The 13,374-nt window shown below is 39.8% G+C and overlaps 1 protein-coding gene across 4 annotated transcripts in view; it reads left to right on the top strand.

Moving 5' to 3' along the window:
* Positions 1 to 13,374, top strand: part of cdk14 (cyclin dependent kinase 14) — a 220,764-nt gene that overhangs the window by 90,685 nt on the left and 116,705 nt on the right. For all 4 annotated transcript variants that reach the window (XM_003446197.5, XM_005472379.4, XM_005472378.3 and 1 more), the window contains one exon: positions 9,866 to 9,989. In XM_003446197.5, coding sequence (XP_003446245.1) covers positions 9,866 to 9,989 — 124 coding nt within the window. The remainder of the gene's footprint in view (positions 1 to 9,865; positions 9,990 to 13,374) is intronic.

Raw genomic sequence — 13,374 nt, 5'->3', positions numbered from 1 at the left:
CCATCTGCTGTGACCAGTTGGGGTGATAGGAGAGCTGGGAAACTGAGATCTCGACACAGTTTGAGCCACACTTGAATATTACAGATTATGGCAAATGATCATTTTCAGATATGATCCAGTTTCAAGTAACATCTGTGCTTTACTTTGGTGTAGCTCCATTAGAATTCAGTACACTGAGCAAATAGTGTTACCTACTGAATATAGTTTGGAAACCGTGTACTCCATAAATTTATCACCCCCTACTAAGCACTTGTATGTGTAGAAGTTCCCAGCCTTCGTCTGCTGTAACAGGGACTAATCACGAGCTGCTTCGTTTTAAGGCGTGCCTGCTCTACCGTTTGTCATAAAGAAGATATAGAAATGTAATCTGAAACATGGCAACTTATGTGGCTGGATAAAATTGTCAATCAGCTATGGTGGATGCTTCTTGCTAGCATCCACACTGTCTACCTCTGCCTTTGACTAATGCAGATTTTGTGGCTTCAGCAGAGATGCTCGACAAGCAACGAACAAATTCAAGCACTTCCGAAAGAAAAAACTGCAAGTGGCAAGGAAGATGCTGTGTCTGTGGCAGGGGCGATTCTAGGATCAGAGCTTTGGGGGTGCTGAGCACCCAGAGAGCTGCCCATCCAGGCAAAATAAACTTTACACGTCACGATGAGACTTCTTCCCCGTCTCTGTCAGTCCCTGCATCCTTAAATGTCTCCAGTTGTCCCGAGTTCTCTCTGACTGTCTCCTTGGTGCATTTAAACCCCTGTTCCTCCCTGTCCTCATCGTCTGTTGTCTTCGTCTCCATTATCAGTCATCATAATTTTACCATCTCTGTGCAAGTCTGCAAATTTCTTTATTAAATCATAAGATTCTTAAATTCATCAAGTCTCTCTGTGCCTGGGTCCTCGTCACAAAACATGACATCACTGTTTTGTACATTTTAACACAATTTAATCCCCACATTTGAGAAAGAAAAGCAAAACACTTTTTTGAAAAGTCTGTAACAAAATCATAAATCTGATAAAGTTTATTTAAATGCTGCTAAAGAAGAATGGATTGGAATAAAAAAATATATATCCTAACCTTAATTACTGGGGGAGAATAATGAATGATGCTCATAGTGAGTAAGAAGTAAACTGAGTGCATTTTTTGGACAGAGATTCACTTTTAATGTGTATGTATAATATAATACAGATACATAAAAATACTCCCAAAACAGAATAAATTATTACAAATAAATTATTACAAAATATTAATAAAAAAATATAAAAATGGAGGCAACTTTCCCTGTGGTACAGTGTATACAATGTATGTAAAAATCTTTACTGCAGATACTAATTTGACTAATTTAATAATACTAATTTTGTGTTGTAAGATTTATGAGTTTCATGCTTTCATAGTGGTACTTAGGAGAGCTTGACATTTTTTATCAGGTGGTACACACTGTAAAAAGTTTGAGAAACACTGATAAGTGTATGTGTGCTTTTGGAAAACATTTAAAGCTGCAGTACAGAATCTTTGAAACAAGCTTAAAACATTTTTAGAATATAAACAGAGCACTCTGCTTCTCTTTACAGCTCCTCACTCCACCAGGGCTGTTTGGCACTTTCTGATTCAGTGTGCAAATGTGGTGCACGTACTGCGGCAGTCATACAGACAACTGGACGGTCCAAAAGTTGGCCTACCTCTCCCCAATCAATGATAATGTTGGAATGTTGTTAAAGAGGGTCAAAAATGTTTCAACGCAGTTTGTTTAGCAGATTCTGTATAGCAGCTTTAATATAGGGAGAGCACAACTTCCTGATTGTGTGAGTAAAATCAGGTTTTTTCTCTTTGTCAGTTTAATAGTTTCTGTTGTGCCTGTCACTGTTCCCTGTCTGTTTTCTTACCTGGTTCTTCCTGACCTTGTACTTTCTCCTCACGTTCCCTCTTTCCTCTCTCCCTCTTTGGACTGACAATCATACAGAAATAGATTGTATTCAATTAGATGAAAAATTACATTAACATGAAAAAATACTATTAAGATCACTAACAAAAAGTCCTCTCTCAGTGTACTTTCAACCAAAAGGCAAATAACCAAACCACATGAACATCTAATAAAAGATATAAATATTGAAACACTGATCCAACATTATCCTTTATTGACGGATCATTTGTTCTTACACTTTTACCTGAATGTGGCTCCTTTTTTTTAAAAAAACTTCCTTATATCCATCATGAACCTGGCTGTCTCTCTCTACACACACACACACACACACACACACATACACACACACACCACACACACACACACACACACCACACAACAGGAGTTATAAGGATAATGGGTATTCAGTCAGTTAGTTAGTTAGTATCCATTTCAAACAGGACAGTGGTAACAACAGAAGCTACGGACAATTTTAAGTTTTAGATTTTAAACAGGCTGTATACATTTCAATGGGAGCAACAGGACGGTCAAATGTCGCTGATTTTACTACAGAGTAGGACGGATTGTAGGGTAGCAAACATCGTAGGAAAACATGTTTTCAACACTGCAGGTTACCTGGTGTAATGTTTTTCAGCTAAAAAGAAACATGACTCCTACCTAACTATATAAAGAGTAACTGCAGGTTAATATGTCCTGTTTTCAGCCAGGTACTTACACCTCTGCTCCGCTGCGTCTCAGAGTAGGGGAGAGGCGAGCTGCAACAAACCATTTGGGAGGGGGGGGTTATCTATACTTTTGTTGTTGAAATGTTACGTCTCAACCAAGTACTGTATGCTTTTTATATTTTTAGTAGTGTGTCACAAAAACAGCAAATATTGTCAAAAAAGTAAGAAATCTTTGGGGGTGCTTTGATTCATTTTGAGGGTGCTGAAGCACCTCCAAAAATGGGCTAAAATCGCCCCTGGTCTGTGGCTTTCTGAGGTCTTTGTAGTAGTACTTAACTACACGTATATTTACACACAGGCCCCTGTAGTACAAAACGGTGAATTAAAACACAACCAAACATGATTCTTTACTGGGACTTTATGGTCCTTTGTGGACAGGACTACAGAGCAGGTTGATGCTACCGCCTGAATCAGCCCATTAAAGACAACCATGTACTGATGCTTAGTGGAAAAGATAAGGGCTCTTTCTTTGCCTGCTGGCAGATGGTAGCATCCTTTCACTCCATTTAACACTCCTTCATTTTATCTCTCCCTCACTGATTTCATCACTTTTACTCATTTCAGCAAAACAATGCTTTGGGGCATTGGCAGTGAATCTAAAGGTTAGTGTTCGGCGTCACTTTGGAGTGTGTGATCTATGGTCTGAGCTTATACATCAATGATGTGTCTTTGAACATTTCTCTGAGCCTAAACACACCAAGGTTCCCGATGTTTTCTGTGTCTTGTTTTGTCAGTAGGTTGTTCAAAACTGCCCAAAGAGCAAAAAAATAAATAAATAAATAAATAAATAAATAAAATAGAGACCTGTTTGTTTTGTTTTCTGGTTGACAAGGCAGAATTTTGATGTCGTTAGCAGCAGACGGTGCTAAGGCATGCTTAATGGTTGGATAGATGTACATTTGAGATGGGAAGGAGTTTCACACTAATAGAAAGTGTTAGCTTCTTTTAACCCTCCCTTGTTCTGTGACTGTCATTAGTGTTGTCCAGGTGGTGCATCATTGTGTACCAGACTGAAAACTTTATGCTGATCATAAGCAAGTAAAAGTGTGGTGCACTGTTTTAGTGTTGTTGCCTCAGTCACCAACTTTGTTTCACTGGTACGGGAGTAAAAATGAGTATTCAACTTACTCACAGTTTATTGAGCAGATGACATATATACATAATTAAGCAGCAACTTCCCCATGTAGTTCACTTCATATTTGCAGTTTATCCAATACTAATACTAAAGCAGAAGTCAGTATTATCATTTGCCTCTTCTGGAATTTATGTTTGCTATTTAGAATGAATATACTTCCCATCATTCACTGATTTGTTGGCTGTACTGTTGAAGCCTCGAGACTGGCATGTTAGCAAATCACAATCAGTTAAGGGAGAGGGAGGGAGTCATCGGCTAATCCCAGTGGTGGCTAGCTAGTTTGGTTAGCAAGGCACATGTAATTTAATGCTATTTGGGGAATTAAAAACAAATCTTCACCTTTAACTTGAACCTAAACATAACAGTAAATAGAAAATGTAGCTGTAGACATTATTATTATAACACATTATTAAACTCATGCTGTAAAGTTGGGGATTTATCCGTTTGTGGAACTTTCTGTTTTGGCACTTGCTCTTTGTTTGCATTTTATTTTAGGTGCAGACGCTGCAGCTTGCCAAGCACTAATCTAACCTAATAACCAATCACCCACATACTGGCTTTTTAATAATGGCCATGCTGATTTGAGCACTTGTCTCGTTTTTGTCGTAGACGGCAATCGAATCCCCAACTTTAATCAAAGAGATGCATCTGTTTTTTTATAACTGCCATAGGCGGCCAATTTTAAAGTAACGACAAACAATCCAATTTGTCGTTCAGTATCTTGGACTTTTGGATCCTGTATCTGTTGCTTTTTTAGCTGTCTCTCTTTTTTTAGTGCCTAATGCGTTAGTCACCAACCCAGTATCTCATATTGCTTAATTCTTATATTTAACAAAGATATGCATCATTTCCAGAAGATGAGTTAGCAGATATTTAGTTCAGATCCCCCTTATACATTCAGGTCAGTCAGTCTAATTAAAAAAGGGAGTGAATTTGTTCTTTTCCATGATTGTGACTGTGAAGTGATATTAAGAGTCTCATTCGGTTGTCGCAGTGATGGAAACAGTTTTGGTACGTGTGTGTTGTTCTTTCTGTCACCACTGGTGGGGGTTACACGTGTAATGTTTTGTCCCAAATCAGTCAGTCTTCTATCCGAGCGTCTTGATGCTCGTTAGCATCGCCTGTTCCATATTAACACGGTATTAAAGCGGTGTTGTGTCCTGAGCTGCTTTACTTTGTTTTTCCCAGTGAATCTGTGAAGCTAACGATGAACCCCAGTGTACTGCTGTCACTTTGATATATTGCCTCATGCTTTGCTGCACAATGAATATTAGACAAAGCAGGCAGACTCCACTCCATTCAGCTGATAGATAACACAGAAGCAATTCAATTCTTACATTCTTTCATATTTCTTATCTTGATAGAGAGCTGTGCTTGCCTTGGGTGTGATGGCAGTGAGTATTTCATCATTAGAAAAAGAGCAGAGTGTTTATTGGTGTGCTGATGATGGATTGTTGTTCAGGCAGTAGGGTCACTCCTCAGGTGATGGATTATGTTAATGGCTGATTTAACTATGATCACACGGCATATTTCTCCTGCAGTTAGGGACTAATAATGCATCAAGATTAAGCAGAGTGTCTCATACACCTGCAGGGCTTTTTTCTTTTTAGAGAAAAAATGACACTGATGACCTAAAACATTATCGCCAACCCTGCCCGTTTACATTTTGGTTATTCATGCAAGAAAACAGCTGGACTCTCTGAAAGTGCTCTATTTTATCAGACAAGTGCATTAGGTCACTGCTTCTTGTAGCCCTTACACAGACTTCAGAGGTCTTTGTTTCACATGTGAATGGACAAAATGGTCAGAATGCTCTTTTCTGATCTGTATCGTCAGCTCGTTCTGCCGTGGAAGGATACAGGTAACACCATCTTATCGAGGGAATGTTTCTTGGATATACAGCCAGACTTGTGGCCGTTAAATTGTCCTGGTAGAGTACAGATCATAGGATACAGCATCAAAAAAATTAAAAAGTACAAAAACTCAAAAGTACAGCTCTCTACACTTACCAGCTTTGGGAGAAAGGCCAAGATCCAGAACGCACTGCAGTGGGAAATTTCCAGTCCCTGAGTTTAAAATGATGTTGCTTTGCTGCAACAGGGTGAAACTGGAGAGTAATGGGAGTGATTTTACAGACAGCGACATTGTTCTCAATGTTTTCTGTGTGCGTGTACTAAAGCATCAGAATAATTTTATTATGATTCTGAAAAGTTGTCCAATTTTTTTCAGGCCCCTAAAAATAGGCGCCGTAATTCCTAAACAGTTGGTGCAATAATAACAGAATGGAAAGTCTTCAGTCATCGTTTGATTTCAAATTCACTGCAGTGCTGTACAGAAATGACATCATCGTCCAAGTACTTAACTAACTATAAGAAACTAGAACTCACACAGGTTACTCCTAAGAGTAGTATTAGTAGGTGTATTAGTATTAGTTAATACAGTGCTCATAGTTCTGAAAACTGAATATCTATCATCTATATCAGACCTTAACTCTGATGTAGAAATATTGTATAAGCTGGCATCCCTCACTCATGATGGAGTGCTGCACAAAGTCAAGAAAGGAGGAGCTGTAAATGGTTTCAGACGCAGATTAATGTCAGAGAGAAAGCAGGACCAATACTCTAAGGGATCGGCACACTCTTATTAATTTGGTTCTTATCTTTTCTTATATTACGTTGTTTTGTTTGACTTTGTCGCTTTGCTGTGTCTTGTTTTCCTTCTTGCTTCAGTGGTTAATCTGTGCTCTCACACCTTCAGCTGCTAACTTCCTCTCAAATCATTCACCTAGATGGATGTGTGCACTATACTCGGGTAAACTTGACTGGCCATCTATCAGTGAGCCAAACGTTCACCATGCAGATCATACGTAAAGGTGACTAAAAACCTTCTCTTCATGTGGTCACTTATTAGGAGGGTCTATGTAGTTTAACAGGAAAACTGTTCTGTCTTGAGTAGAGGATAGAGTATTATTGTTGTTATTACTGTCGAAACTGTCAGAGCAACCTCCTGTAACTGCCCTCAGCACTTCACTCTCCCTTAGATATTAGAATGCAAATGGACCCGAGGTATTTCCATTCAAAGCCAAACAAGAAAAGAGAGGAGAAAAAAATCTCCTTTTAGAAGTGTTTGATGTGTGAATTGATGTGAGAATAAAAGAGAGATTTCTCTTTCTTTTTTATTACCGTGCAGTTGTGCTCCTAACAGGGAGAGGGCTTTTCACAAGTGCGTTTGATATACATGAGTAAACACATTTCCCATGCTAATTTTCTGCACTGCGGTTCATCTCTCACCCACCGAGTCCAGGAATATAAACTGTTGACCCGGTGACTCCAGATGCCAGACAGGGCCCCGTCCCTGATTGGACTGCACGGTGCTTCAATCAGCTTAATTGGCCAAGACTACGGTATCAGTGAGAGGGGAGAAATGACAGAGGAATGCTGAAATTGGAAGAAAATGAAGAGCTGCATCGTGCACACCTCATTATGTGTTGATTGACACGTCTGCAGAGGGGGAGGGGGGCGGTGATCTGAGCAGCTCAGCAGCGAAAACAAAACAAGCTCAGTAGAGCTTTGATTCTGGGGCCTTTTAGGAATTGGCTTATTAGCTTCTTTTTTTAAAGTTGACAGCAGCAGATACACTTTATGCAGTAAGTATATATTTAAAGCTAAAATAGTTTTGTGTGTGCAACATGGATTTATGAGAGCTGTAGTCAGTCTGAGGTGCTGTGTGTCTAATTTCACTTGTGAAGTCTCTAAATACATGCATTTAAATGCAGCTTAATGTGTCAACAAAAGTGCATTCATGCATTTTCATGAGTGGTTTCAAGGAAGCGCAAATATTGTTTTTAATTTGTAAAACCTCGGTTATAATCAGGTTCTCCTTTGCACTTTGATTGTGTTATGTGAACTGTATGTATAAATGAATTCCTTGAGCATGGCTAAACTTCTCTGTGCTAACCCTTTGAGGTACATCCCACCATCACTGATGACTGATGCAAATTCCAACTGTAGGTAATCGGAATATTTGACTTTGAAAAATTGTCATTCTTACTGACACACATGTGAAAAACTATTCACATTTTCCTTGTGATGGCCTTGGCAGCAAGAACTGCAGTCAAGCATTTGTGATAATTGGCAATGAGTCCACTCTTCTTCACAGAATTCTTTTAATTCATTTTGGTTTTCTTGAGCCAATCAGATGTGGATTTGCTGGTGTGTTTCTGGTCATTGTCCTGCTGCCTAACCAGGATGACCCTGAACTTTAGGGCACAAACTGATGGCCGGACATTCCCTTTAGAATGTTCTGGTAGAGAGCAGCATTCATGGTTCTTATAATTATGGCAAGTCTCACAAATCTCACAACCACTAATATGTTTGACTGTTAGTGTCATGTTCTTTTGCGTGGCTGCAGTTCAGCAGGTAGAGCAGGCCATACTGTTTTGAAGGCTGGTGGTTTGAACCCAAATTTTCTTGGGCAAGATACAAGCCAAAGTTGCTCTTCAGTGCATCCATTGGAGTATAAATGTGTGTGAATGTTAGCTAGTAAGCACTTAAAGCATAGCTTGTGTGAATGGCTGTGAATGTAGAAAAGCGCTACATAAGAATCAGTCCATTTACCATTTTTTATGAAATGCTGTGTTAGTTTTATAGGAAATGCAAACCTTCCAGAAAGTTCAACGTTGTTAACATCAGTCCACAAACGTCTTGGGGATCGTCAAGATGTTTTTGTCAAAAGTGAGATGAGCATTGTGAACTCTTCCATGAATGTCATTTGTGCCCAGTCTCTTACTGTTGAATCATGCACTTGGACCTATCTGAGGCAAGTCATGTTAAGGTCAAAGAACTCAGATGTTGTTCCGAGTTCTTTTGTGACCTCCTGGATGAGCCGTCGATGCTCCTTGGTGTAATGTTGGTCACCCGTGAGAAGGTTCACCACTGTTCCAGGGTTCTGGATTTGTAGATAATGGTTCTCACTTTGGTTCACTGGAGTCCCAAAGCTTCCGAAATGCTTTTGTAACCTTTAACATTGTTCATCATCTGGCATGATATGTTGCATTTTGACACATTTTAGTTTGCCCTACTTAGTCACACAGGTTATATTTAAGGGACTTATTGATTCAACAGGATTAGGTGTGGCTAGTGAAGCTATACTCAGCTTTCCAATAAATAGGGTTTAATAACAGTAAATTCATGATTGAACAAAGAGTGGAGGGTTGGATGGGGTTTTTTTTGGCTTTAATAAATGAAATCATTACTTAAAACTGTTATCTTTGTCTAATATTAAAATGTGTTGATGATCTGGAACATTGAAGTTTGACAAATATGCAAGAAACTAAGAAATCAAAGCGAGGATGCTGAATGATGTCCCTTGTGGGCGAATGCTGACTGATTTTCGTATAATAGTGCCCTTTTATTCTGTGCTGTCAGCAGTCCTCTGGCTCACATTCCCACCCTTTACAGGAAATAAAAAAAGCTCCACCCAGTTCTGCATGTTTGCTGCCATTTCATCAACATCTCACAGTCCTCCACACTTACCTTCTGTCACTTCTTCTCCTTTCTCTGAAGAACTTCCATAATACTGAATAGACTACCAGCAAAATCAAGCCAGATTGATCAAACATACAAGCTACAATTCATGTGTTGGAAAGGTCGTATTAAATGTGTAAACACTTCAATATGCTCGCTCTGAGCTCGCTCTGAGCAGTCAATGCAGCAGTCCTTAGTAATTCAAGTGGAAGAAAGCACGACTGTGTTCCTGACTGATGGCTCCACATTGATCTTTGGGGTGTCTGTGTGTGCCTTTACTGTTTTTCAGATGACATGTAGGCGTCATGCCTGTTTTCACTTGCACTGGAGGGGAGTCCCAGCACCTCGGTGATGAATAGGTTTTTCCACACCTCTGTGCACTCCACGCCTGCTCAGTGTCATTGCTGCAGCAGAAAGATGGAGATTTAGGCAGAGACAAATATCAGGATAATCGTTAAAGCGTGATGGAAAAAAAGAGCCCGTCTTGGTCCAGTGTAACATTTGTAAAGAGTTATGTCAGAGTCACTTCCCTCTGTTCACCTGTCTTTTGGTTGTTTTCCAGCTCTTCCTGTTCCAGTTGCTGAGAGGTCTGTCCTACATCCACCAGAGGTACATTCTTCACCGCGACCTGAAACCCCAAAACCTCCTCATTAGCGACACTGGAGAGCTGAAACTCGCCGACTTTGGTGAGTAAAATCAGTGCTGCTACTCATTTTTGTCAGAGATAAGAGTGCATGTGAAACTTAGAGGTAAGGCACATTCTCGTGTTGTGGTGAAACACTTAGTCCAGCATTACTCCCATTATATGCACACTGGTTGTTTGAATTGTTCTTAAATTTGAGGATTAAATTATCTTCAGTCTGCTTTTACTCAAGGTTGACCATGTTTTTTATTATTAAGATAGGAGCTCTTTAAATTATGTGTCTTAACATTAAACTGTTACACACAGCAGAAAAATAAATAAAATAAATAAATTAAAGTTGGAGGGTCGATGCTGCTGCTGTACTCTCCCGATCTAAACATAGAGGCTGCTTGTCAAAGCTGATGTACTGAAGAAAACTTGCTGTGAGTGGAGCTGATGTTGCAGTTTTTTTCCTACATGAGTTAAATTGTAATTATAATTTGAATTTGGTGTCACGTGATCACGGTGAACAGGCAGGTGCTGCTGAGCTCCTTCCACTGTGTCACACCCACATTTTAGGATTCTTTGACTTTAGTATCCTGTATAATCATCCTTCAGTGATGCTGAGCGAGCATTTTGTTCTCTCAGCAGCTTCCCAATATTTCAGCATCCCGCTGCCTTTTCCTTAAAAGTTCTGAGGAGACAATGGTTAGATTTTTAGCTTCCCCAGCAGTTTACGACTCCAGCATCATACATTAGAACAGTGGTTCTCAAAGTGCGTGGCACGCCCCAAGTTACCCGGCAGAAAAGTCATGCGGAACTAATGTTTAACATCGGAATCTCTTTTACGGCGGAACAAAGAAATTCACGTCATATTAATAATATGAGGATCTGCTGCATCTACTGAAAAGCTGCAGCCGTGTGTGTAAGTCGACGGCCGCAATAAAGAAGTGTACTGACAAGTGCAAGCGTGTGGTCGGGTCTGTCGTGCATCGTTTACAGTGATGCCGAAACCCTGGCTTGGGGCACGAGAGACCCAACCTGAGTTCTTTATTGTGGCTGTCGACTTAAACACGCAGCTGCACCTTTTTGGTTACAGCCCACACACATCAACAACAACAGGACCCAGTTCATTCTGTTTTAAGCTGGCGAGGCGTGATTATGGATGCCGCTCAGCATTGAAACATTCAGCATGTAAACCAAAATGCTGAATGAAAACTCTGAGATTTATTAATAAGTCTCGGACTCTGTGGCCTATTAATACTCGTTACTTTTTTCAGTAACGAGTAATCTAACTAATTACTATTCCTATCGTTACAACGCCATTACAGTTACTAACAAGGAAATGCGGTCATGTTACTATTTTTCAACAAACAGACGGTTGAAGCTGTGTTCAGCTTACCGCATCTTATATCAGTTGCACGGAAGTAGCTGACTACGTAAGTAATCCGGACGCTACAGCTTTAAGCAGCTGCGCGCTCCCGCGGACGGTAATCACGATCACTGTCTAGCACAACACCTGGAGCTCAGGGGGCAAAACAATCGAGTGCTGCTATTTGACTGAGGAAGAATAAAGTAGTCGTGGTAAGCCAATCACATGACCACTTAAAGACGAAGCAACACAGTGACATATACCAGTTTATAAATTGTGTTGATAGGCCACGTAAAACCAGAATCATGATAAACAATATATACGCGGCGTTTTTCCCTCAATAGTTTCGCCACGTTAGCGCTAGCAAGCACTCTCTGCTTATGAGCAAAAAACAAAACAAACCACTGGAAGTTTTAGGAGCGAGAGCGAGAGAGTTTTGAGATGTGAGAGATTTGTGACGTTTAGCGTGTTTGGAGTGTGTAGTTAATGTGTTGTCTTGTGTAGTTAGTGTGTAGTGTTGTGGATAGCTTTGTGTTGTGTGTCAGAACAATGAGGCGACTGCTGTCTCCAGGTAGAAACAGCAGTGATACACCTGCTGCTGTCAGACCTGCAGGTATCAGGCTGTGATGTTCTCCTTTATAGTGGACAGAAATGATTTTTTTGGAGTGGCACAAATAATTTGTGGCATCTTATTGAAGAACAGCTGATTGTTCTGTAAATAGTTTGAAATGGTTATTTAAAAAAATCAAGGTAAAAGGTAAATGGATGCAAATAACTTTGTTGTTTGCAAAACTTTTGCATAGGATTTTAAAATTGACAATTTATATTTGCATTTAAAGTTATGAAATATGATTCATTAAAGATGTTTGTGGTTGTTACAGTAAAAATATAACTTTTTCTACTCTGATTTTATGGTTTTTGTCTGATTTTAGATCAATTGTGTTAATACAGTATGTCAACATGAAAACATAACTGTAAATTCAGACACGTGAGGTTGTGCTGAAAAGAATGATACCAAACAAGGCAAAGTGAATAGTTTTAAAGGTGAAATGTGGAGGGAAAATCAAGAGTAGTTAAAAATGGCCAATTATACCCTGGAGCCCACAGGGTTAAACGTTTTTGTTTTTGTTTTTGTTTTTTAAAGTAACGCAATAGTTACTTTTCAAGTAATTAATTACTTTTAGAATATTGTAACTCAGTTACTAACTCAGTTACTTTTTTGAAGAAGTAACTAGTAACTATAATTGAATTACTTTTTCAAAGTAACTTGCCCAACACTGTTAATAGCTGACACTCGACTCCACACAAACACAGGAGAAAGCCTCACATATCCTCAAAAAGTCTAAACATGTCACAACTGAAGTCATGATCACAACCAGGAGTCAAAGTGGGATTTGGCAGGTGAGCGGACCCTAAGAACTCGTGGAGCACTGCCGCTGGGGAAATGATCTCATTATAAATAATTGCCAAATTAATTAGTGCTGCATGCTCCTCTGCATTTGTTTTCTGTGTGGACGAGCTGTGATCAGCTGTGAGCTTTACAGCTCTTTGTGGATTTATCCAACTGTATTGTGCAATATATAGGCAGATGTCATATGAACTGTCATGGCTGCTCTCCCACCTCATTCCCAGGATAAACCTTGGGTAATGGTGGAGTTTGGCAAGTGTGGCTAAAGAGCATCATCAACTCAAATGCAAAACAATCACTGCTACCTTCAGCCTAATCTCACAGTAAACATGGATACCACAATCTCCACTGCAGCAGTCAAACACACAGTCCACAGTGTAATCGTTACCATGCGACTGCAACTTTGTTGACAGCTGTGTGCATGAGCGCATGACAGAGAGGAGGAGGGAAATAGGATGTGTGGCGTGTGCATGGAGGGCTGCAGGGTGGCGTTGCTCTGGGATTTGTTGAGTGAGCGGCATCAACTGCAAACAGCCAGGCTCCTGCATATGAAATGTGTGCTTTATAGTATAATATATTAAACTGCGTATCAGATTTAATTACGCAGTAACTGGAAGAGCCTTTCCAAGTCATTCCAACCTGTGACAACCCCAGATCTCAACACTATTA

The sequence above is a fragment of the Oreochromis niloticus genome, linkage group LG11, assembly GCF_001858045.2.
Source record: "Oreochromis niloticus isolate F11D_XX linkage group LG11, O_niloticus_UMD_NMBU, whole genome shotgun sequence".
Taxonomy (NCBI): domain Eukaryota; kingdom Metazoa; phylum Chordata; class Actinopteri; order Cichliformes; family Cichlidae; genus Oreochromis; species Oreochromis niloticus.
The sequence above is the reverse complement of the archived record's forward strand: the minus strand, read 5'-3'. Positions and strand labels throughout refer to the sequence as shown.